Genomic DNA, 25,748 nt, shown 5'->3' with positions numbered 1-25,748 from the left:
GACCTCTTTCCCTGGGTTCTTCTTGGGAGGGCGCACATGGAAAAGCCCGTTATATCCATAGGGATCTTGACTGTTTCCATTAATAGATACGTTGGGAAACTTTTGGATGGTCAGCAGCTTGGATCAGTGGGAGTCTGACATGGAGGTCACCACTTCTGCTCAGAGGTTGTGTTGTAGTGTGGCCCCTGCTGAGACAGAAGGATGTATTTACACATCAATCATCATCTATACCAGTGGCTCCCAATACCGTGAGAAATAATCAAGTGTGTTGTGAGATACTAACCAATTTTACTTCATTCATTTTTTGATTTTAGGATTTTGTAAACTATTTTACCAGGGATGCTCTCATCTGGGGTCCCTTCTCAAGGTTTCTCTTTTTCCCAGTTGTTTTTTTTTTTTTTTAAAGTTTTTCCTTGCTCTCCTGGAGGTTATAATAAGGGGATATTGAGAATATTTGCCAGTTGTGGGCAGCTTTGAGATCTTTCTGTGATTAAGGTCTATATAGTAAATAAACCTGACTTGACTTCCATAAGATGGCTGAAGAGTGCAATTAACCAGTGCATGCCCTAAAATAAAATGACATTGTAATATTGTTGTTTGGAGGTGTTTCATGAGATTTTTTCACGAGATTTGTTTTAGTCCAGTATTGGCTATCTTGTGTGTGAGAGGTGAAGCGTTCCCAAGGTCTTTCTTTGTGTATACAGTATAGCGTGTACAATATATATATATGCCAGAGAAAGAATGTTGAACTTAACCGTGCGGCCGTGTTTGCGGACTGTGCCGCCTCGATGACTCCTCCATTGGTCAACCTGACACAAATGACGTTGGCTGCATTGAAAAAACTCTTTTGACTTCACCTTTACAATTGAAGTTTATGATGCAGTGAAGAATATCTTTCCTTTACTGAATGCATTTGGTTATAAATGACCGTTTAACATCTAATTCAACTTGTATTTATGTGGGTAAAAAGTCTATTTCAATTAAATAGTGGTCAGACGTCAATATAAAGAAATGTTACTTTGGGAATATCGCACAGGTTAGAAGAGCCAGACAACCAAACCAAACCACATGCATGGTTGCCATGGAAATTATAAATTGTAAATACTTTTTACGATTTATTACCGATTACTTTACCAGTGGTTGATGAATGACATTTTTCCCGAAGCCCAATGTGTGCAAAAAGTGAACATATTGAGGCTTATTTACAGTGGAACAGCCTGGCTCAGAATGTGTCATATCAGAATGAGGTGGGAAGTCTGCATACGCACATTCATGCTATCTGTGAAATAGCTGAAGTGAGTACTTGAAGGAGATGGTGGGAGCATAGACGAAAGCAATGATGTCGTCATGCGAGCAAGATGAGCGGAAACACTGCCCAGTGACGACTTCACGCCATCTGAGGACGTACCTCGCACCAGATGTTATGATCACACTCGGACAAAATACACTTTATTCAGTGGAAGGAAATGTTTAACTGCCACTCTGAAATGGGGTTTGACACCATCTTTTCCAAACAAAGACACATCCACCATGACCATAACCATGACTGCCTGCAACCTGCCGAAGGGCTTTATGCACTTTCTCATGCGGTCGGCCCACACGTGAGAAGTCGCCCAGAAGTTGGATATCATTAAACATGGACGTATGGGACAGACTTCAAGATTTGTCTTGTTACTTACCACGTTCACTGTAAAAAAAGGTTTATCCCCCCCATTTTCAGTTGAGTCTGAAACATATTATGTTTTATATTTTCCCTGATGATGATTATTATTCATTGAAGGTGCGCCTTATAATCCGGTGCGCCTTATTGTGCGGAAAATACGGTACTGCAAACAACATATGAATTAGAACTAGATTTATATTATTGTTTACAAGGTCAGATTGAAGCACCTTCTTTGAAAAACTTCCAAATGTTAATCTCGAGTGAACCACCAATCTGTCACGTTTTTCCTTTCTGGTTATGACAGGACACCCCGTTGCGGCCTTACAGTGCGTCAGGCAGAAGCCACGCTTGGACAGGTTCCCTGCCATGAAGATGTTTGTGTTGACTTCCTCAGATGGAGGACTAGGAACATATGGTTGCCACGTGGGCGGGAAGGACTGCATATAAAAATAAATCTAGGCTTCCAATTTATGAACTCATTTTCAGTTAGTTCAAGTTAGTAATTTTAGACCAGCACACATAAAGAGAACTAAAAGCAAAACTGCAGAACCATAATTAAGGAAAATATTGGCCATTTAGGCATTGTATACACACGCACACATTTTTCCTTGTAATGCCTCGTTTTACTGAAAAGACCATGAGAGCAGAAAAAAATCCTTGTGTTGTGATAAATTCTAGCCTTGACTTCCAACTATTTCCCCTTCTTTTGACCTGTTGCTTGCCCATCATAGCAATGCTGGTGTAACCACGGTAACCTTCGACCCGGCCCATCCATATATTGTCAGTTATCTTTACGACGTCACTCACAGGTTCCCCCGCACTGCGTTTTGCCCCCCCTGTGGCATTTCAAGAGCGTCTGTGTTGGGTTTCACCTAGGAGAGGGGCAGAAACGCAAGCCCAGGCTGCGTCACACTGAGACGTTAAGGGTTACAATTTACTGCCTCTGTCTTATTTGTTGTTTACTTAGCCACCAACCTTTGGAGGAAAAGACAAAGGAGTTAAAGAAAAGAGAGAAAATATACGAGGAAGGAATTCAGGGGAGACGTGTGTCTATAAGAGCCCAGCACCATGGCCTTTTGTCAACTTATACAAGTTTGGTGGGGAGCATCTCAACAAATGCAGAAAAGTACATTTATTTCAATATTGTATTTTAAAAGGAAACTTCATCACATAATTTTATCAAACACATTGGAACAAACATTTCAGAAAGCCAAATCATCCTAATCTCTAATAATAAAAATATTTGCACGCGATAATATGCAAGCAATAAAATTAGATTAGATTCAAAATTTGTCTGAGAATCCTACATTTATGATGTTGCTTTGACAACACAGAAGCATTGAAGAGTTTAGTTTCAGACATACTGATTTTCAGAAAGGCAAAAACACTGCATTGTTTTATTTTCACCACTAGACGGCAGCACTGCGCAAGGTAATATAAAGGGAGTCCAACAAAGCAATGGCCCATAAATCTTGAAACGTTTATTTCAAAACCAACCAGCTCAAGTGGTTATGTTGTGGACCATCCGTAATTAAATCATCTAAACTGAGTTACCTTCGTAAATATTTGTTTTGCTCGCTGAGCGAAGATGATTCTAACAAAGTTGACCTTTACAAGAAGCATTCGTGGAGAATAACATCATACAATGACTATTTGAAATCTGACATTTATCTTCAGCATATTAAAATGGGACCTGGTTAACCTGCCCCTAGTATTATTATTATTATTACATATATAGCATTAACATTTTCTGGTCACAAAATAATAGCGAGCACCATCTCATTGAGTATTGACAGACAGAGGTTTAGCATTCAACCTGCATCCTTTGGGGTTTCTTTGTGATCCATTAGCAAGTGGACATGATGATTATGGTCTAACAGAAACTGAAGCTCTCTTAATGGGAAGGTGTTTGTTCTAGAGCAGCTGTTAGGCAGCTGCTTAACCCTCTCAAATACACACACACACACACACATTCATTGCACACTGGAAATGTGACACTTGTTTGCAAACAAATAAGATACGACATCTCTTTTTGATAGCTACACTCAGTTCTTTCTGGCCCTGCAAATGATCCTAATGTGGTAGAGTAGAAAAATTGACCCTACATTATATCTTGCCCACACGTACATAAACCTCGCAGGTGGAATTCTCTGGGGGGAAAAAGAGTGCACTCAAGCTGTTAGGTCCACCCCATTGCCTCCTTTTAGCAGGTTTGAACAAACATCATGTATGATAGCTCGGTAGGCATTGTTCAATGCTCAAATGTTCTCAAGCTGAGAGATTAGTCCAGTACTTTACTTTTTTTTCGTAGGGGCGGGCTTTGTTTTATGTCATGTTACAGTATAGTATAGTATAGTAAGTTGGTCATGGAAACCAATAGACAGCAATTCATTGTTTTCTTTCATTTGAAGTGATATGTGCCTTACATTAAGGCCCCCCCCCCATAAAGGAAAACTAAAATGAATAATTACGCAGCACAAATGTTCCTTTTAACCACAGGCGTCCACTTTGCATCGTTTAATTTGACCTTTAACATGCACAATACACTTTTTACTCCATAGTATCACAATGTGTTTTTTTCATCATAGTCAAAGAGACACTTCACTGATGGGTCAATATCCCACATGAACAGCATGATCTGTCTCCGCTTCATAAATTACATTCATGCTTTTGAAAATCTAACAATAACAACACAATGATCTAGAAGGGCACCTAAGCCATGTGCTTCACCCCCAGACAAAGCATAAGCTCGTTTTTCTGAATCTTTCCATCCTTGTTGACATCGCAGTGACGCAACAAAACTGCTCGCAGCTTATGCAGCTCGGGACCAGTGAGGTTGGGCTGATGATCACACAAGAGGAGAGAACTTATGTGTAATTTATACATAAGTATCACTGTTAAAGTAATGTAAATAATCATTAAAAAGTGATTCTTAATACATAATTCTGCAAAATATATATATTTTTTTATTCTGAAATTCATGTTTTTTGCTTTTCAAGCCTCATTGGGAGATAAAATGAAGTGTGGCTGTTTTGATGTGATCTGATATGTTCTTACCCGGACCAGTTCCATCATATCTTTGACAAAGCCGTCCACCTCTGCTCCCTCCAATGCGCCAGTCTTGTTCTAAAATAGCGAGCGGAATGAATTAATGAAAAACACACATTGCCTCTGTTTGCATGTCAGCATGGATCAGCCGAGTAGGCCGGTCACCTGCTGTCAGTGGCTGTGAAATGACTCAAATCGTGCGATATAATGTTTTGCCTTGGAGAGGAGCTATACCAGCCTCCAGAGCACTGAAGACAAAAGACGCTTAAGTCTAACGAGTTTTTCAAGATTTGAGCCATCACTTATATTATGAGCAATGTTTTGGCAGTGAACTTTAAAATGTTAGTAAAGAAGCTACAGTATGTACAAACTGTTAACTGTCACTCCAAGTTGAAGAGAACCTTATATATTATATAGTCAACCAAGTCAGTCCTTATACTTTAAAAATGTTCATATATATGCGATACAATACCAATGTTGCTGTATTTTTGCATGCTGTAAACAGAGTGGCAACTATTGCAAATATATAACAATACTCATAGATAAACAGAACAGCGGCTATTGCAGATATAAGTTATCATAGACTGTATTTTGTATGCAAATGTATTTTTATGATGTGGAAAAGAATTTTACTGCAGCAATCTTCTTTGTGTACCATCTCATCCATGTGCAATTGGGAAATGTATTATACTGTCCTCAAGTGGCCATGAAGTGCATACCAGAAGGAAAAGCAGAATGAAACTGGATAGTATTTACGTTCTAGTTGTTTGTAATCACTGAATTGCTACTCTTTTTATACAGTACAGTATTGAAGAGTACTTTTTTTAACTATAAGAACACAATAAATAAATGTATTGGTGTTTTTGGGGTGCTGGAATGCTGCAGATGTTCACATTGACACATACATGACTACATACAAGTTCTCATCTCAGAATAAAAGAAGCCTATCAATGCAGATAAGATAGAATATGACCTTGTTATTTCAAAGTGTAAACTGGCAACCTAATGGATGTTTTACTTCATTAATGAGCTTTGGCTACGCGGCTCAGCCGTCTAATCAGCACCATCGCTGACCTTGCATAGTATTTTATATTTAAAATGGAACACATGAATAAGTCAAGTGAAAAGGTGTTGTATTGATTAAAAGCAATGTTACAAGAGCTATGGAAACTCTTCTTGTGGCAGTGTAGCAATGCAGTAAATTAAATGCACCGGAAACTTTTAATGATGTTTTTGACACTTATTGGAAACCTAAATCGTACTTACAACGTCATAATGATCAAAAATCTTCTCAAAATCTCGCTTTCGCTCCGCTGTACTGCCGGCCTGGAGAATACACACAAAGTTGTTCAAATAGAAGCGAGTGAATTCAATGAAAATAACAATATATGTATTTATATGTCATGTTTTATTATGCAAAGTGTGACACGTACGTCCAACTTGAACTGGAGCAGAAAATTCTCTTCTAAAGCCAAGATCCTGTTTGAGCACAATATTATCATACCGACACGTCAGTATAAAGAGAGTCATAAAAAAATAGATGTTATAGAAGTTAAAGCACCAGGTACATTTGCATAATCTGATAGGATCCAATAAAAAAATGATGAATGAAAAAAAATCCCAATTATTATTGAGACACAAATGGGACTGACAAATCTCCATCATACCACCAAATCAAGCTGACACAAAAAGGATTATATTAAAATAATATCGATATCGGCATGGAAGTACGGTGGCCTTTAAGTCATATTGAGAGTCATTGTAATATAATTTTAATAAAACAAATTGTTACCCAGCCCAAAGGCGGGTGTATCTTAATAAAGCCAAACATATTTATTTTGACTCCATCCTATATGTTGAAGTAGGTTGATTAAAATAGGCAATACCAAAAACAATAAAATAATTTTCAACTGGGATTGTTGTTTGTGTACCAATTACAATACAGATACATTCTTCAAGGTGGCATATTGTGTATCATTTTCCAAAATGTAAAATTATTCCTATGTGTATTAACAAAAATATCACTGACATTCTGCTAAATCAAAAATACACAGAATACACAGAAGAATTCCACGAAGCCTAACTTTTACTTTTACCCGCAGCATTTGTTCTCATGACAACCAGGATGGAGCTCCGGTATGGGATGAAGTGAGCAGGTATTCTGTGTTTCTATTTTTGTTGTTGTTGTTGTATTTATCCTCTAGCAACTCCGTATTTCTTTATGTATTTCTTTACGTCTTTATGTGTGTATGTATTATATTTTTATTTAAAAGCAAGTTCTAATTCTGAATTAGCACTGCTAGGATTGTTCAAACGTCGTGAATAGGTTACTATGGTAGCCGACACTTCACACATGAGTCATGCAGTTTTTTTTTTTTCTGGTTACATACCTGGCCAAGTCATTCAGATCCAAACGGCCGTCCTTATTCTTGTCAAAGATTTTCATCTGCGGCACAAAAAGGATTACAAGTATGTGATGTGATGGATGATTAAGCAACCATTTTGTCCGTTAAGAACCAGCTCAAATAATTGACGGGAGGTGTGAATCATACCATTGTGTCCGTGTATTCCTCCAGCTTGGCAGGTGACACTTTGCGACCATGCTGTTGGAACAGGTCTTTCAAGAAAGCCTACAAAAACACAAAAGATTTTTGCATTCAGGGATAATTTTACTTTTGAACACATCATTCTTAGCTTTCCAACCAGTAAAAATGCCTCGCAAGTGCTTATAAATGACAAATATGTCGACCTGAAAGCGGAAGGACCGGAAATATCAGCTGAGGCTTTTACAATACGTTTCCCTTCACAGAGAAATATGCTTCAGCTTGCCATTGGCTTTTGTTTGTTACCTTCAGTTCCTGAGCTGAAATGTAGCCGCTGCAGTCCACGTCGTATTTCCTCCAGATCTGCGGCGGTCGGGAAAGTGATCGATGGCATGGAACAGGATTTATTAGGGAGGATGAGAAGAGTGAAACGGTGAAGCCATTGTGATACACTACGACTGAAAAGGATCATTCAAGTGACATTCAAGTTTGATGAGAAAAATGATTATTAAAAAAAAAAATCTAACAATGATACAGTATAGTTCGAGAGTACCTTCTACTTCTTGAATAAAATAAACAATGTGATCCAAATATGAAGATTCATTGTGAATGCTTCTTTAGATGATAAAATATGGTTCCTCATTTGAAAAAGGGTATCTGCCACCCTTTTATAAAACATGCACTTAAACCCAACAATTTATGACCATACGAGTGAGTGGCTTCACCTGCATAAAGTCGACACTGTTGTCAAGGGGAGCTTCTCTGTGGAAAATCAACAGGAAGTTCTCCGTCTCAGGTAAGATCATGTTAGCCAACTGTAAAACCAAGCCCACAATTGAGGGTGAACTTTCTTGTGCTCCCAAACAATGTAAATGTTCACTATTGATTTCACATTTAAGGTGTTCCAATATAGCAAACGTGAGATGATGGAAAAAATAAAGTCAGCTCCTATGCTCCTCCACAAATAATTATTGAATTTATAGGAACGCAGACACCACCGAGGGAATAGAAATGTCTGTTTGGACCGACTCACCCCAGCTCTCACTCCCTTCTGTCCTTTAATAACATTATCGTATGTCCATTAGTAGATTAAACCATGGCCGCTGGCATCAATCTCATTGAAATAGCTCGCGGTTGAGTCGGAAACACACGCAATGCACCAATCTTGGCTGCCAAATGCACACTCTGGCCTATCAGAGAGGATGCAGCAGCTTCTTGAGTGCTCGGCTCGCTTCCTTCCTGATTCTGCATCTGCAGTTAGAATAATAGTTGATGGAAAATAAGACATTTGAAGCTGAGAATTTGGTGTGACTTACTCGACTTAATTGCTTGACGTTGTCATGAGCGGTCTAGAATCATCATTTATCTGACTGCTCACAACTAAATCAGGCAAAACTGGAAAATTTCAGGCCGCGTTTTCAAATAGATTGGAAAGAAAGAACCCGCGCTTGACTGGTTTCAATTGAATTGCATGTTCAAGTGGAGCCTGGGAGACATTGTCATCTTCAAAGCGTGACTTTAAATCTCAGTTGTCAGTTAAGTAGCTATTAGATTAAATGAAAAAGTCTCCCTTTGAAAATTGAAAAGATATCTGAATAGTACTTGACAAGGGCTTAATGTCAGTCAGTCAGAGAAAGCCTCCAGAGCAGATTTAACAGAATTAAGGCTTATGTCTTTGTCATGGTAACACGAATTAAATAAAAGACAGAAGTCCGGAGAAGCAGCGGAAGAGGAGAGCGGCGGGAGGTTTTTGTCAGACAAAAGCGTACCATGAATGCTTTTAATGGTCAGACAAAAACAGAGGCAGTGGTGTTTGTAAGTAAGAGCGGAGGAAGGAGCCAATTACTCAATCCAAATGTAGCACTTTGCTTGAGACTTTGTAGAGAGTAGTTGTACCAATCAAGAACTTGTGGTGCCATTGACAATTTAAATAAATAATACCAATAAAATAATAAATAAAATAAAGTGGCATGCTGCTGCTAATGGAGTACCTCCTGGATCTGTAGTTTGCCATCAGCAGAAACGTCATAGGCGGACATAAACCTTTGCTTCAGCCTCTGGACCCGCTCTTCTGTCACTTTCTCCTGCAAGGACATGCAAGTGACAGTTTAAGTTTCCAAAAGAGTAAAGGTGTGTCACCAAGCTGTAAAGAGGAAGGATAGGCATGTGCATACATAGACAAAAGGCGCCTGCAATTTTTTTAAAATTTAAATATACAGTTTAAACCTATGAAGTAAGTAACGATGGAAACATGTATGATTGGAAAAATGATGTTCCGAGGGGAGAACGCACAGTCTGCAGAGGAGCATGCTGGCGCCAGATCCATTAGAGAAAGGCCAGTGTTTGTCTTCAACATCATTCTTCTGTCAGGAACCATTTGATGTTGCTAGGCAATTCTTTTTCTCCATCTCACAGACTGAACTGGCCCTTCATGGAAGACGAGGTCATTGCAAGGTTGCACTTCTCAATTTGGTCGATAACGAAAACATCACTTTGGAAAATATTTTCATGTGTGGGTCATGGAAATATGTGCATCTGTACAATGTTTTTTTTGTTATCCTTGACCATTCACACGTATGGTACCGCCCAAAGGAAAAAAAAAAAATCCTTGCTCCACCAGTGTCTGTTTGGGAATCACTTGCTTAGATTATACAGGTGCACTTATTGACTGTGTACTATATGATACTGACTCAAATAACAAGAGGTTTGTGTGTTTATCAGAGGCCGCATCACAAAACAGTGCACTTATCCTTGTGGCTTTCACGCTGGAAAGCAAACAACATGCGGTCTGGTCTGTTGGTTTAATACAATCCCATTTGTAACCATGCCGAGCACACTCACACTGTGCAGACATTCATTATGAATTTACAGACTGCAAATGTAAAGTGACATCACTGACATAACATTGCCATGTGTAGAAACAGCAGTGCATTTCCGATTCATAGCGGAGTCATTCATCAGGTGCATTCATCGGTAAATCAGACGAGTGATGAAATGTTAAGTGAACTGTTGTCATCACAGGTCTACCAAATGAGTTTAGAATGTGGACTAACCTTTGGCCCCAGTCTCTTCATCATGTGACGGAAAAACTCATCCAGCTCCTTGCCCTCAATGTAGCCGTTGTCTGACAAAAAAACAAAAAACATTGGCATGTTACGGTTTTATTTTAAATAATAGATACCTCAAATAAGTTACTGTTTCACTATTTGTCTTACTACATATGTCCAACCTCTGTCATAGAATAACACTAAACTGCTGTTATTCTGTTACATCTGTTCAGATGCAAAATAACAAAATCAACCAAGATGACTTTGCACACACAAAATTGCATTCAGAGTTGTAAGATTAAACTTTTCCTCATAAGCCACCTAATCAGAGCAGATGCTTGGAAATGAAAATATGTGACTCATTATACTTACCATCTGCATCAAAGTGCTGCCAGATTTCCAAGAAACCAGCAGCGTCCAGTTTGTCAAAGGCACTGTCCATTGTTTTGTTCTTTTCTTCACAGAAAGACTCCTGCGGTGAAAAGTGGTTGCCTTTTAAACTCTTGCTTGAATGATATATGTTCTAGACAGAAACCACACCCCTTCTGCATGTGGGAACTGCGCACACACACTTCTAATGAGTTGTTAGTGAATGCCATCTGGTGGTTATGAATTTGAAAAGCACAAAAATAAAGTGTACACACGTGGAGACATCAAAACCGTTCGTATTATGCAATTATTACTTTAGCCTGTGCAGTAGAGTTTAAGTCTGAGCCAAGAATAAATTAATTCCCATGACATTATTTCTTATAGGGAGATTATAAAGTCAGACACCCAAGAACTAGATTTGGTTCTCTTAAAATGGTTAAAAAAAAAATAGCACCACATTCCAAAGTCTGTAAAATGATTTTAATCAATGTTAATATTCACATGGACACCAGCAGGACAGTATGAAAGCAACACAATGATCCCCAAACTAAATCAAGATGTAAGATGTGCAAATATGTCTTCAGTATTTATGTGAAAATGTTGCATACACCCCCCCCCCCCCCTTTTTTAACAAATTATGAAAGAATGGTTAAGATTTAATACATTTCATACCTGACACAAACAAAGACAACAAAATGTACAATTTAAGAGAGAATTTTGTGGACGTTATTTTGAATGTTACAAGCAATGTACCAAACTATGCAAAAAAAAAAAAAAAAAAAGTCACAGTGTCCATATTACGTGTATGCATGACACATACACACTTGTAGGCTTGACGCTTGATTCAGGCTCGATTCAGTACAGTACAGTACAGTGCACAATCATCATGCAGTCTCTCTCTCTCTCTCTCTCTCTCTCTCTCTCTCTCACTCACTCGAGTTTACTGTTATTTTGTTCGCGTCACAGTCAGCTGCAGCAAACTTGTGCACCTGTGACCTGACATCTTTTTGGAGAAAAAAAATAAATTAAATTGGCATCATGCCAGTGAAACTATTTACAAAAAGAATTATTTGCATGATTAGTTAAGAAGCCATTCTACAAGAAAGACTGCAAAAGTTCTTTTGGAGCCCATTTAACACTTGTGCTTCCACCACCCTTAATCTTTCTCTTAAATCTGCAAGCTACGGCAATCCAAACTGGACCTCTTTTTTTTTTTTTCCTACTGCATTTTGCAGTGCATGCATTGGAAAGTGGCGGTTGTTAGGCTGTGTACAAAATAGAATTTGTTGCTTTTTAAGATGTTTTGTGCTGTTTCGGTACGCGTCCAGACGCAACGGAAGAGCACCGAGATCAAAACACAAACACACACACACTCCATTTCAGGATCATTTTGGATCAAACGTTACACTTTGCATTCAAGTCAATTAAGGTTGAAAGCCTTAAGTATGGAACATTTTGAGTGTCAATAGATGGCGTCACACTGCGTCTTGAACTTAACAATCGGAAGGACAACAGGACAAAAAGTGGCATGCAACACAACAGCTTTGTATTCTAGCTTGAAACTAAACGAGACTAAGTCACATGACTTCATTTCCTATAAACATAAAGACACCCCTAGCAAGTTAAAGGGTCACAAGAATTTTTCCATCCACAGAAAGTGAATGCTTGTTTGTTAACAGTGCTGAAGCCTTTGTTGATTAAAAGCTCAAGTGTACTGCAGGGTCGGCAAAGGTCAGTCACCAGTGAGGACCAGCGGTGTGGTGACTGTTCGGTCCAGGTAAGCTACATTAGTGTGATTTGTGAGTGCTGAGATGCTTAGCAGAAACCTGTATTATCCTGTAAAAAAGATGGGTTGCATAATGGATTCACCAAAAAAAGTATTTTGGCAAAAAGAGATTCAGACATTTAGAAAAATTGTTGGGTGGAGGACTGTATTAAGCTTCAAGTAAAGTACCGCGATAGGTGGTATTATGATTATTATTTTAAGCAAATAGATCATGACATTATTATTAAAATCATTTCACAGCCTCTTTTCAGAGTTCCCAGCCCATGCTTGCTTTCCATTGAAAGTACGTTCATGCTTCTGTTTTTAGTGGTTTTAATTAGTCAGCTCAAACGATTAATTGCCTGTAGAAATGACATATTTCTGCAAGAAGAAGGAAGCTCTTAGTGAATGTTTGGTTTAGGGTAGGTGACATCAGAAAGAGAGTTGAAAAGGTTATTCTGGGGAAAAACACCACTTTGGTGTAATGATTCATATTAATAGGTTAACTGTAACCAAGTGTTTCATCATTTGTACAACTTAATATAAATACAAACTATTGCTCATATTGCCTATTCGATCATTTGCAAATGAACAAAAAAAACAAGGTTAATTTTTGCATTAAATGCGATAAATTCATATTAAAATAATTTCTTTGTCGCCTTTCTCCCCAGGATCAGAGTTCTTTTTGCCTGCTTTGTCCTTATCTGGATTTGGAGATGCCCCCTTTCCCTTGAATGCGCCGTGGTCATCAGAGTTGCTGCGCTGATGGTTGGAGCGTTGAATGGGCTCAAACACGGACGCTTTCTTCCCTGAATGACGACAGAGGGTAATAATAAGGACTTGATTAAAAAAATATATATATATCAGGCTATTTTCTGTTTCATGGGGATGCCAAACAGACTGAGGCGTAGGCGTGATTTCAGAGTGCCAACAGGAATAGACCAACTAGCGGGAAAAGCATCCATGCTCGTATCCCGCAAAGCAACTTAAAAATTGATCTTAAAACCAGACTTCTTACGAGAAAAGACACACAAGACTAATGCCATGTAATGTGAGCTATGGCTACTCACCTTCCTGAGTAGATTTAATAGCAGAACCTCCTGGCTGCAGACTATTGTGGCCCTCTTTGTCTTTCTCTGGTAACACCTTCTTCAGCAATGGGAGACCTGCCACTTTAGGAGAAAGCCTGCCGCCGTTGGGTGCTTCTGAGCTCTCATCTATTTAACACATACGCAGAAGTATTACTCACTCCCATCACTTTTGACGCAAAGCGGTTTTAATAGTACCTATGCTCCGACTGCTGGAGGTCCTCGGTTTCTGAGGAAGGGAGGGCCGGGAGGACGGAGTGGGCTTCGTTCCCAGGGGCATTGTGGGTTTGGGACTCACTGGCCCCCCTGGGGAGCCAGAAGAGGACGGAGCCCGGGGACGAGGAACGGGTTCAGGCTTTGTTTCGACACGAACTGAGGTCTTCTCTGGAGAACCTGGAAGTGGTGACGGTGATGACAAAACTAAGTGCAAAGTAACTTTCCAAACACCTCGTAATTGTTGCAATTCTAGTAGTAGAATAAGAAATAAGCATGTTGAATCACCTGTGGCATTGCTGTCAGGTCTGTCAGGGCTGGAGGACTAAAATACAACATTTGGATTATTAAAGATCATATTTAACCCATATTCTTATGCAGCACGTCATTTGTAACCTCAAAACCTGCACTTCTTTTTTTTTTTTTTTGAATAACATCAACTTACCTTATGTGCTCTCCTCTCCTGCTTGGCCTTCATTTCCGCCAGGAGCCCACCACCCATCATCTGCATGCCGGGGTACCGCCGGCCTCCTTGGGGACTCCCTCGGCCGTCGGAGCCCTCCCACGACTCGTCTATAGAGTCGGGAGTCCTCAGCTCCTCCGAACGTTCCGAGCCGCTGCTGTAGTCTGTCGGCTGTGAGCGAGTGGACGAATCTCTACCGAATGAACAGGACATATAGAAAAAATTTATATAAATATCTGTCTAAATAACATAACTCAAATTACTGACAACATATGAATGATAATTTATGGGGGGGGGGATCAAAAAGTAGAAAGTTTTTCATTCCATACTTAAGTTTCTAGCTGCAATATTTTATTTCTTTTTTTAATTTTACATGAGCAGCACAGGTGCATACAATGACTTAAATAGTACCTGGACTTTGGCTCAGGTGCTGGACTTTTTACTGTCGACTTTGGAGAGGATGGTTCCTCAGCGATGCTGGAAACTGACACTAAAGAGGTCGACGATGTGGCTGAGGATGAAGGGGTCACCTGATTTTTCTCTAATTTTTCCAACTTCTCTGATTTATCCGACTTGGTAGAGCGTTTGATCAGGTTGAGGAAGCCTCCTTTGCTCTTCTTCTTCTCTCCATCGTGAGATTCTGAGCCCTTTATGGAACGTCTGGGGAAAGAACAATCCAACATTTGAGCAAAAATCCAAATCTATGAGAAAGGAAAAACAATGTATCTTACTTTGAATCCATCTTGGTGACTTTTTTGGAGAAAAATTCATCCACACCTTCATCCACCCTTCCCATGAGGCCATTCTGCTCACCATCCTGGGGTGGGGCGCTGCTCATTTGCTTTGAAAACAATAACAAGAAAAAAACATTAGATCATCAAACCAACACCTATTGATTGTCTTTAAAAAAAATTACACTCACTGGTATCTTGCTGGAGTGTGTTTTCTTGTTTCGACGAGGTCTTTGCTTGGTAAAGTGCTGCAGCTTCTTCTCTTCCTCAGACGGGAGCTCCAATATCCCTCCCGGCACACGCTGCTCCCCTTTCGGTAAGGGCTGAGAGGGAACTGGAGGGCTGAGTGACGGAGGTGGCGTGTCCTCCACATGCACTGGTACGTCCTCCAGTGCCTTGTCCAAGTCAAACTCCATCTCTATTGATAGTGTTGGGGAAAGTGGAGCAGCAATTGAGACACATTAGCTTAACATGACACACACACATATATAATAAACATGGTTATTCTTGTGATTAGAGTGCAGTGGGTCTTCTCTTTATTTTAATATAACTTCCAAAAAATTTTGAGTTTAAAGACAGAATTGTATGCAACTTACCAAAGGCACGAGACACAGGTCTCAGCATTCTACTATGGATGCTTTTTCTCTTTGTCTTTGGAGTCATCTGTAAGACAAGAACATACACATTATGCTTTGTATTTTTTTTTTTTTAATTGAAAGAACAAATAATGTTTTTTATCCAGTATACCTCTGTGAACTGCGATTCAACTGTGGAACTTGGCATTGGTTTTTATTACAGACTCAAGAAAGTATTAGGTAACCCAATACAAAACACCAAATACAAAAAAAAAAAGTATCATTCCCACATTGTACTGATATATTGCATACACAAATATCAGTGTATTACATAAATCTTCCCAGTATTGGTAAAAAAAAAAAAAAAAATCATCAACCAGAAATGACCAAATGACCTTTTTAGTAAAACACTCGTACACTCATCTGGATGAACATCTGATTGAGTGCAACTTATGCAAAGTGGACATGCTAGGCTCTATCTGTGAATCTAACACAATTCCCAAACTGCTTCAAAATCTGGAATAGCTATGGCAGGAAGAGCAACATATAATATGTAATATTTGCTGCTTCAGTTAGCTGTCGTCATTTTATTTTCGTGCTCCGAAGCAGGCCACGTTCCCTGTCTGCAGTTGGTAAAAGTGTTACGTATCTCCCCATATACGTAGGTTACACAGCTTCACATATAAACGGATATGTTTTATGTGGCAGATGGGTGCACTACTAAAATACAAATGGATTAAAATAGTGTTCGAGTGGTAAACAAATGAACAGGTCCAGCTTCCGATCAAACTTAACACAGCACACTGTAAATGATTGAAAACACGCATAAACACTACAGATCCTTGTTACAGATGACCACTGGCAAGCAGGTTCAGTGGGGCAAGACAAGAAGCATCAATGATTACTTACACTGGTGCAGCACAGTGTCTCCATGGAGCAAAGGTGCAAGAAGAGGATGAACAGAGGAAATTGAAGAAAAAGATAGTAAAGCCTAAAAAGGCAAATTGGGGGGGATAGCCCTAAACTCAGAAAAGAGGCTTTTAAAAAATGCAAAAAGGTGACATGACAGAGGATGAGGGGGTAAAAGAGACAAGAGAAACAAATGAGAAGTAAATGCCGCCTGATGATGCTGATTGCAACCTATTTTGTCTTTTTATTCAGCCACATGAATGACATCATCATCAAAATAATTGACTTTTCAACTTTCCCTTACCATGCATGACTCCAGTTCATCCAGCCGCTCGCCCTCGAGGGTCTCAGTGGAAGCCCGTTTGGGAATCCTCTCCTCGGGAACATCCATGTCTATCGACTCTTGCTGCACCAAGGGCCGCCCTCTTCGCACGAGGTGGTCTGCCTAAGAGAGGGCAGGGATGAAAGCAACAGAGATAAATTGGTTCGAGCATGAGTAGAAAAATGTGTGTGAAAAGGGCAATGAGCTATTGATGAGTTTGAAGCAATCACAATTGTGATTGATTTACGCACCAAAGTGTGTTGCGAAGTGGAAAGAGCCTCTAAAATCTCATCAACGATGCGGTCAGACAGGAAGGAGGCAAGACTCAGCTTCACCTCACTGAGGAAAAAAAAAAAATTGTTCAACTTGTCTAACCTCATATTACATTATTCATACAGTAAAGGCACTCACCTGATTTTATTGATGATATCAATACCAGACTGATCCAGGAGCGTTTTGGTGACAAAACTTTTAGGGATGACCATTTTGGTCGAACTGGCTTTCATGAGGTCTGCGCGCAGATGACTCCTTTTCATCACGTGAGGACACACAGACTCTGCGGCGTCCATCATGGACTCCAACAGTCTCTGGAAAGATTCATTGGAAAAGATGTAGTATTTGTCACAAAGAGATTCAATTCAATCAAGAATTTTCATCTTTGTCCGGGGATCACTTTTCAGCTAAAAATTCTCATTTAACTGTTATGCACCTATAATTTATGGCGCACAATGGTCGACTAATATTCAACTAATGAGTAAATAAACAGGCACAAATTGCATGTCTATTTTTTAACAGATATTTTTATTACTGTCTGTAGGTGGCGCCAATACCTTGTTTTTCTTCTATAAAACTCAACGAGCGTAACAATTTGGATCACCTAATTACATCCAGAATGTATGTGTGTAGATGATGTCATCACATATGGCTACCTGTAATTGTTGATCCATGACAGAAGTCACCTCACCAGCCATGGACTCCAATTTCTCCTGAATGGGGCCTACTGAAGCATGGTGCACCTCCTCTCTCGAGGCAGAGCCCAAGTGATAGAGGTTTGGAAGGAGCTGTGAAGAAACGCAAAGGCGGAATCAATCGTATATATAAAAAAAAAGAAGTGTAATGATATATCTCCTTGGTTATGTACAGCAAAAAGGAAAATTGCTTGAAATGCCTCAAAGATGAGTGAAACATCTGGTTTCTGACCGTTTTAGAGTTCCTTGCATCTTTGATGAGGCTTTCAGCAGACCTGACATCTTCGAGGATGGCGTCAGTCTCAGAGTTCCTCAGAGAGTTCAGGTGATCCTGCACCTTCACACAAATCCGGTCCATCATCTAGACAACACACAGCAGGCAGTTTAGAGCCCAATACTGCATTAAAAGCAAAATGACTAATGTACAAAAAAATGAACAATTAGCTCAAATTAAAGGTAAGTGGTCCTTCTGTGTTTATAAACCTGTTGTGTTGTTGTGGTTACGATGCCCTGTTGAAGACGATAGGCCTGCTCTTGTTGATATTTCCTGCTTTCGTGGTTTCTGTAGAGATAGTTTTCAATCTGTGGTGGAAACAGAAACACAAATAATGTGAGTGATAATGTATTTAACAAGGTTTGTCAGGCGACTGAAATCCTGGAGTACCATGAATACATTTCCTTTTGTTTTCCAGTTTGTGCAAACATCACTCCACATGAGAATACAAACGAGACAGATTGCGACTGATGGAACGAATGGAGCTTGTTAAAATACCTTGAGCAAGGCGTCCTCGGTCTTCTCTGGACTGGACTTTAGAGCCTGAGAGGCATCAATGATGGGGATGGGCATGAAACGGATAGTGAAGTTCCTATTAGGCACACAGCCAGAAGACAAAATTGAAATGACGTAAACAGATTGGACACAGTTATCAAGTACATGAGTGGAGATGCAAACAAGATTTGTTTTTTCGTTCAGTCAAAGTCAGTTTTGTTGTCAATAGCTATATGTCAGTTATATTCAGGGAAAGTTTCATAATCATAGCTATAGAAAACCACAATAAATCAACCTGTGTATTTTCAAAATCCAAGTAAATGAAAACACCCATTTTGTTGTGTTTTATTTGAGGAAGATCTTGGTAAGGGACAATTAATCAAATAATCGTGACAATAAATCAAATGATCGTTCTGTAAACTAAACAGCCGTGTGTCTTATTTCAGTTCCTAAATCAGATCTAAGAAACTAAGAAACCACACACTCTGTATTCTAGGTCATGTGCCTCAATTTAAATGGGCCTTCCTTTTTTCTTCAACAGCAACTTGGACACTTATTTTATAAATTCATGACACTTGACTCTTCCACCAGATTGAGTAATCAAAGCAGTGTCAAGAGTGACAGTCTAACTTTTATTCATATCATATATATTCATAACACATATAATATTAATGAATTTGATCTAAGGCGGGGGTGTTTATTAATTTACTTTTGAATCTCCCAATTGTACAAGTCAATTAGGAATACTAAATATTGATTATCTGAGAATGTAATGTCAAGCATTATTAAAGCTTTTACTTTGAAAGGGTGACAGGGGGATATTAGCTTTTTATGAGAATCATTATTCATTCAAAAAAGAACGACTGGCATGAGGAAATGAATTGCACAAAATATGCAGACACAAAAGGGGGGGGAGAAATCAAAACCTATTTAAAAAATAAAACAGTGTGACAGGAGCTTGGGAGATATGCCTTCAGGAGGTTGTGATAAAAAGAGAGACGTCCCAGATGAAAATTTTGAAGGAGGTGCACACAGCCTGAAGACGATCATTCAGTGAAAAGTAAATAAACGCTGATCTGATGAATGCCTTCTCTACAATTGTGTATTTGAAACCTACTTCTCCAGAGCTGTTGCTACATCCTGCAGACCTTGAGGACCAGTATTATTTTTGTCCCAGATCACCGTCCTGTAAAGATAAATGCACCGTGTTACACAAATGGCGGATGTACGTGTATTTACTGTCCCATGGTAATCACCTGAGTTTCGAGTTAATCTGCAGTGCCTTTGCCAGCATCTTGGCACCCATGTCGCCCATGGCATTGCCGCTGATGTCCAGTTTGGTGAGTGACGTGTTGCTGCCGAGCGCATTCAGAATAATGGTCAGATCGCTCTTCAGTCGGGAGTCGGCCAGAGACAAAGAGGTGAGAGGCTGAAGAGAAAAGAAAAAAGAATTGTCTTAAATATGGAACATTCATATCTTTTTTTGGCCATCTCAAATAGATTTGCTATCAAACATTTTCTAAATAATACATCTTTAATGGAGCCTGTGTGCTTGTCAAGGCTCATTTCTTAATAGTAATGTAGAGGTTTAACCCGTCGAGAATACTTGCTCAACACAATAACAACAAAGGCGGAAAATTATTATTTCATGCCTTCTTGAAAGAGAGGTGCAGAGGGAATTATTCACAGCCCGTGTTTGCACACAGCAGACATTATGCATGCAAATGTAACCAGCCACAAGTCTCATTTGTTGTCATTTTATCGTGCTTTTGTCCAAAATGTTTCTCAATCTTGCCTCTCAGTCACACACAGATGGCTGCAGGGCAGCCAAGCAAGGTGGGCCGTCTGACTCAGTGCCACATGCTGTGTAACAACAAAGCGCAGAGTGTGACCCACTTAATCTTGAAGAAAGAATCAGTGGGCTTTGCATACTGGGTTTAACTCCTTTGCAAAATGAAAACATGGGAACAAAGCAAGTAGCAGTGCCAACCACATCTCGACAATTTGAGAGGAATCGTGGACTGCAATCACAAACATCGACATGTGTTGGAAGAAAAATGTAGTTATTAAACCCATTTCTCCCCCTTGGATATAAAGAAACCAGATTCCCTTATTAACGGGTGAAATTAAGAAGTCATTACCCAGGGTTAACACACCCCGCCCTGTTTAATTAAACAGGGGAAATGAGTAAATGTATAAAAAAAATAGATTGCCAAATTACAGCGTGATTAACCATTCTTCAAAAAGATTGTGCTGCTTCATGCTGGGCAATCAATTTTATATGATCTGTTCATGTAGGATTGCAGATGATGAAATTGTCATTGTATTCTACTCAAACACATTTGTTTGAGTGGTTCTAATTGTTCAATCTCTTGCAAGATGGCATGGAAATATCTTGAAGTCAGATGCTGTTTGTATGAATCATAAATATCAGTAGGTCAAACCTGTCCTCTCCGGAGGACATATGTAAACCTGAATATCTCTAATCCACTGCATAGTATTGAATTAACCTTTGTGTTCTATAGACCGGTTTCACCTGAATGGGGTTCCGATATACACTAGTGTGGAAACCGTCACATTTTCAAAATAAAAACTTTTTTTCTCCCAAAAATATTTGTCACTATTCCAATTAATTCACAAAGATTTGGGAATTTCAAAACAAATATGATTGGACAATATTTCTTTTTGCTTGACAACAGTTGACAAAAGTACAAATCAACTTTAAAAAACACATACTGTCCCATTTATTGAAAAAAAAAAAGGAAGCTAATGTTATCCAATAGCCTGTTTGCATATCTTCTATTTCCCTATACTCTGAGCCGGTGGTTTGACCAAGACAAAACGTTTTTGTCCCCTTGCTTGTCATCTGTCACTTCCTCTCTGTCTGCATGCGTGAACATTGTATTTGACCCGTCGCCTTCAATCAATCTTTACACTTCTGCATAAAACTTCTCACTCAGATGATCAGATTACGCACATTGGTCTCCTGCACCTAATGACACATCCGCACGCAGACAATTCCCCACTCACCACTTCACTGTTGATATGACTCACGTAGGAGACAAAGAAGGGCGAGTAGCCATTACGGAGTGAGATATCAGAAGTGCAATGGATCGAGTGAGACACTAAGATACAATAAAGTATCAATATTTACACATTCAGCTGATCAAGATAGGGATTTCAGTTTACACAACGCCCAAGCGATAAGAAGCAGTCAACCTTACAGCCATCAAATTCCAATGCAGCCTAAATCATGTGAGGCTTAACTGTCAAGGGAATGGTTCTTTCGGAATCAGACAAATAAGGAAATGAAAAACTCACCGACTCTTCCTCCTGGATCATGTGAACCAGACTGTCCAACACCGGGGCGAGGTTTCTAAATCGGATGGACGGCAAGAGCAGAGGATGAGACCATCAATCTTGTTTTTTTACTAGAAGGAACATATTACTGGCTCGTCCTTCGGGACAGGAGCAGATTTTTCATGTGTCAAGCCATATAAAGTCCAGGCTTGTAGTCTCACTTGGACTTGATGTTGTTGAAGTTCTTGCCCAGAGACAAATGTCTTATTGATCGATTTTTTGCCAACCATATCAGCAGAGTCGACAGATCAGAGTCCAGGCCTGGAAATATAAGAAAGAAAAGTTAAAGAAAAATATATTGTGAGGTAAACATTCAAAAGTCAGGGAAGTGTCTCACTATTGTCAGAGATATCCAGGCTGGAGATGTTTGGAATCTCAGCAATGCATCCTTCAAGGATCTGTGACCCTCCAGAACGCAACTGTTGGAACAAGAGCACAAACAAAGTGACACACACATATTGCACATGTTCATTACCAAATGTGAAACCATTGGACAAGACTCTCAGATGCGCAACCAATAGGAGCATAAAAGTGTTCTATCAAAACATCAAGCTGCATAAACTCACATTTTTAGGGTGAACATGCAACTACACAGTAGATGGCAAATGAATACAGGATGTCTTGAAAATCACAGACAAAAAAATGCCACTACAGTCAGGTGTGGATGCAGCACACTGTAAATAAAATGCAAGAGTCTTAAATTGCACAAGATATATAAATACAAGGCCTCTGTACAAGAAACTTATTTTACCTTGTCATTTGATTGTTGTGTGTGGAATTTCAAGGACTTTCCACTAACCCACAAGGCTACACTATCAATAATAGTGGCGAAATTAGAGTGCTGTGAATACTTTTCTGGATGCACTGTAATGTAGTTCTACTAGTACAACCATGACATGAATAATGAAGCACAACAAATAATTAGAGTCGAGAAATAATTTCAAAAAGATGAAGGTGAGCATTTTGTGAGTACACTAAACCAACACCAGATGCGCAAATAAAATGGAACAATGAGAAGTTAATTAGTAAGCGGGAGCCTATTGGTACTTACACAATGGCCAAGCTTAAAGAGGCATTAAGGGGAGAGAACAGCGTGTCAAACAAGCCAAGAATTAGCAAGAACAACACAGATGCTTAATGACCATATAGTTACTCTAAAAACTCACACGCTGACACACACATTTGCATTTTGTGCGTCAGCCTACGCTGAGCGCCGCCTTCAGCAGAGGGCTCATTAGGGCATGGAATAATTGCAGAAATGCCTCATTTAATTCCCACCAGCTTCAATGAGAGAAGATTTCTACTGGTATCTGGAATTGAATTCCCCATGTGATTTCTATTCAAGTATTATCTTTGATGATCCCATTTAAGCTGTAAAAAGCTTTTTTTTTTTCTTCTTGTGGCACCGCACCGGTAGAGATGAAAAAAGTAGTGATGCAAAAATTAGATTGCGAAACAAAATACCACCACCCGACAACTATCATCCTCTCTACCCAGCCTTCTGCCTGCTAAGTATTTCATTCTAAAGCCTATGAATAATACCCACTGGCATGTCACCAGTCTGTCAAATGGTTTTGGAGTGGCTGCTAAAAAGCTGATTGCAGTAAAGGAGGATCAGTTCCAAATGATTAGATGCCACACTCACCAAAATTAAGCTGCAAATGGCACTTGAACAAAAGCTTTCGAGCGTCCATTTGCCAGTTAAGATGGGACATTATGGGTTGTAGGTTAAAATGACAGATAAACTATTTAGCTCTCAAATTTAAGGAACAGACGATGTCACTGTATAACTACAGCAACATACAAATGTTGATTAGTGAGTGATATGTCATGATATAAATATTGTGAATTGCTCTTAACTTTTTTGCTCGCTTGCAGAAAAGTAGCAAACTAATAGCTTAATAAACTTGTATCTTGAGAAAAAGGCACACTTGTAAATTCTAAATTGCAGTAATGCTGTATGGTCTCACCTCACAGCAGCTTAAGTCAAGAGATACGTCCTTCACATTGGGGTTGCTAGCCAGGCCTAGCAGAAGAGCTCTACAACATTCAATTGGACAGAAAGAAAAAAATTAAATATTTAGAAATTGATGGATTAAAAGGACTTTGTTGGTGTGGTTCACTCACTTGAGGACATCTGGCGCCAGCTTTGTTCCTGACACATTAATGGAGCTGAGAGACATGGCGCTACTGAAGAAGTGCTTAAACGATGGCGGCACCTCTTTGCCTTTCCTGCAAAAAATCAAAATCAAAAAATCAAACAGCTTTCAATTTCCTTCTCTCAGCGCTAAGGGTGTACATTTCTCCACTTAAAAATGATTCATTAGGTATTTCGATACATGCGTGTGAAACGAATCAAAGATTCAATCGAGTGGGATTACAATTATAGATTCGATATGATACGGCTCAGTTCGAGAGGGTACGATGCAATAAGTTTGTTGTCATCATTTTATGAATTAACTATATGAATTCACTTGTCAGGTATTTGCTTCACAGATACATCCCTCCAATAAATGACAATTCGATACGTTTTGATTTATTTTGAAGTGGAACGATTCCAGCCAATGCACTTGCGTGTTTAAAAAAAAAAAAAAACATTTTCCTCTTCACATCTGTCTTTGTTTTCAGACTCACTAACATTCGGGAGATTTTATAGCCACAAACAAATGGTCATTCCTTTTACTCTCCTGTCCTCCCGTTACCCCTGCCCATATATAGACAACAGCCCCAGGGCCCGTTCAACATCAGCTCTATTCACCACAAATCTCAACTCCCCCGAGACTCAGTGGGATTAGATAACGGTATCCAAAACTCCACCCCTAACCCATCTGTTACACATATGACAAGTGGAACCGTACACCTAAAGTGTGTTTGCCCTGACACTCAGTCACCAGCAGGTGTCACAAAAAATATTGAGGTCATGGCCGAGGGGGATGCAAAAATTAATCTTTTTAAATGAATACGCCACTGAGTTTGAATATTAGGCACACTAAGTGGTCTTACCTGTGAGGAAAGACACTCTTGGAAATGTTGAGGACAGACAGATGCTGTGCCGAGCCTCGTAAGAGAGCAGAACAAACCTGGAAAATGTATAAAAATAAAATAAATCAATCAATATCATATTATAGGCATCTTAAATTTGAATATGATGGATATAGTGTAACGAATCTGCGAAAAGGTCAAACTTCTCATTCAATACAATAAGAGAGTATTTGCAGTCTTTTCACCTTATTTTGCTTGTTTTTGTTTTACATGACTTCCAAACATAAACATGGTCTGATCATGTTTCATGATGCACTTTATACAAGCACGGCTTTGAACACTAACTTTGGACAGTAGACTTTTCTAAAATAATTTATTACATATTTGCTGTTTATGGGGCAGACCACTCACTCGCCTCTGTGATAGAATGACAGCTTGCAAACAAATCAATATTGTATTTGTCCTAAAGACCCACAAGCAGTACCTCCCTCACACATACAGTAAGACTGTCCTGTTTCTTAATTACTCATGAAGTTAAATTTATTTGTTTTTAGACACAATCCTCTCATCATTCTTATTTAAATATTAGTAATCCCGTTCAACCACATGCGATAATTAAATTTGAGAAGACACCCTCTCGAGAATAAATCAAATTAGCAAAAAATATATTTCATTAACAACACTGAGGATTTGTGGACCAAAGTCATCATTGTGCGTCTTTAACAATTTATTTTTGAGCTTTCCCCTCTGAATGTTCTTCTTTGGAACCTACCCACCTGATCCAATGAGCAGTCTGTGTTGGAGAGATCCAGGGTTGTCAGTCGGTTGGGCTGGCTCAAGAAATTGTAAAAATGCTACAAGGGAAAAAAAACACAATCGAATTTGTCATGATAGGAACCAGTTTTTCCTACAGAAGATTAACCAAATCAGCCT

The 25,748-nt window shown here is 39.3% G+C and overlaps 2 protein-coding genes across 5 annotated transcripts in view; both read right to left on the bottom strand.

Moving 5' to 3' along the window:
* Nucleotides 1-4,146: 4,146 nt before the first annotated feature.
* scgn (secretagogin, EF-hand calcium binding protein) lies at nucleotides 4,147-10,843 on the bottom strand. Its single transcript, XM_037273995.1, has 11 exons — nucleotides 10,674-10,843; nucleotides 10,308-10,378; nucleotides 9,246-9,338; nucleotides 7,980-8,069; nucleotides 7,561-7,617; nucleotides 7,264-7,341; nucleotides 7,102-7,157; nucleotides 6,145-6,190; nucleotides 5,978-6,037; nucleotides 4,721-4,789; nucleotides 4,147-4,504 (listed from the first exon to the last, which is right to left on the bottom strand). Exons 1-11 carry the CDS (start codon nucleotides 10,741-10,743, stop codon nucleotides 4,376-4,378), a joined length of 819 nt encoding a protein of 272 aa, XP_037129890.1. The 5' UTR covers nucleotides 10,744-10,843; the 3' UTR covers nucleotides 4,147-4,375.
* Nucleotides 10,844-11,137: 294 nt separating this feature from the next.
* LOC119135755 (F-actin-uncapping protein LRRC16A-like) overlaps nucleotides 11,138-25,748 on the bottom strand; it is a 32,326-nt gene continuing 17,715 nt past the window's right edge. Inside the window, exons 14-40 of one of the 4 annotated variants that reach the window (XM_037273607.1) lie at nucleotides 25,592-25,669; nucleotides 24,837-24,913; nucleotides 23,961-24,065; nucleotides 23,804-23,873; nucleotides 22,885-22,896; nucleotides 22,171-22,252; nucleotides 21,995-22,094; nucleotides 21,795-21,849; nucleotides 19,730-19,902; nucleotides 19,591-19,659; nucleotides 18,477-18,570; nucleotides 18,188-18,286; nucleotides 17,937-18,065; nucleotides 17,666-17,797; nucleotides 17,148-17,323; nucleotides 16,988-17,075; nucleotides 16,719-16,859; nucleotides 16,415-16,432; nucleotides 15,527-15,593; nucleotides 15,122-15,348; nucleotides 14,931-15,040; nucleotides 14,611-14,859; nucleotides 14,182-14,392; nucleotides 14,025-14,061; nucleotides 13,722-13,916; nucleotides 13,506-13,652; nucleotides 11,138-13,244 (exon numbers count right to left, since the gene is read on the bottom strand). In XM_037273607.1, the coding sequence (XP_037129502.1) occupies nucleotides 13,069-13,244; nucleotides 13,506-13,652; nucleotides 13,722-13,916; nucleotides 14,025-14,061; nucleotides 14,182-14,392; nucleotides 14,611-14,859; nucleotides 14,931-15,040; nucleotides 15,122-15,348; nucleotides 15,527-15,593; nucleotides 16,415-16,432; nucleotides 16,719-16,859; nucleotides 16,988-17,075; nucleotides 17,148-17,323; nucleotides 17,666-17,797; nucleotides 17,937-18,065; nucleotides 18,188-18,286; nucleotides 18,477-18,570; nucleotides 19,591-19,659; nucleotides 19,730-19,902; nucleotides 21,795-21,849; nucleotides 21,995-22,094; nucleotides 22,171-22,252; nucleotides 22,885-22,896; nucleotides 23,804-23,873; nucleotides 23,961-24,065; nucleotides 24,837-24,913; nucleotides 25,592-25,669 (3,117 nt within the window). In that variant the 3' untranslated portion in view covers nucleotides 11,138-13,068. Of the gene's footprint in view, nucleotides 13,245-13,505; nucleotides 13,653-13,721; nucleotides 13,917-14,024; nucleotides 14,062-14,181; nucleotides 14,396-14,610; nucleotides 14,860-14,930; nucleotides 15,041-15,121; nucleotides 15,349-15,526; nucleotides 15,594-16,414; nucleotides 16,433-16,718; nucleotides 16,860-16,987; nucleotides 17,076-17,147; nucleotides 17,324-17,665; nucleotides 17,798-17,936; nucleotides 18,066-18,187; nucleotides 18,287-18,476; nucleotides 18,571-19,590; nucleotides 19,660-19,729; nucleotides 19,903-21,794; nucleotides 21,850-21,994; nucleotides 22,095-22,170; nucleotides 22,253-22,884; nucleotides 22,897-23,803; nucleotides 23,874-23,960; nucleotides 24,066-24,836; nucleotides 24,914-25,591; nucleotides 25,670-25,748 lie in introns of all 4 variants that reach the window. The other 3 variants (XM_037273608.1, XM_037273609.1, XM_037273610.1) reach the window with 3 other exon arrangements.

Source organism: Syngnathus acus, chromosome 16, assembly GCF_901709675.1.
Source record: "Syngnathus acus chromosome 16, fSynAcu1.2, whole genome shotgun sequence".
Lineage (NCBI taxonomy): Eukaryota > Metazoa > Chordata > Actinopteri > Syngnathiformes > Syngnathidae > Syngnathus > Syngnathus acus.
Note: the sequence above shows the minus strand (reverse complement) of the source record. Positions and strands in the feature narration are given on the sequence as shown.

Bases quoted from the DNA above. Each gene is read 5' to 3' on its own strand.
- scgn (XM_037273995.1), bottom strand. From the start codon at position 10,743: ATGGACAGTGCCTTTGACAAACTGGACGCTGCTGGTTTCTTGGAAATC. The intron at 7,618-7,979 runs GTGAAGCCACTC...CGACCGCCGCAG, and splicing joins ACAGTGTCGACTTTATGCAG to ATCTGGAGGAAATACGACGT. The intron at 7,342-7,560 runs GTAACAAACAAA...GTGTTTTTGTAG, and splicing joins TTTCAGCTCAGGAACTGAAG to GCTTTCTTGAAAGACCTGTT.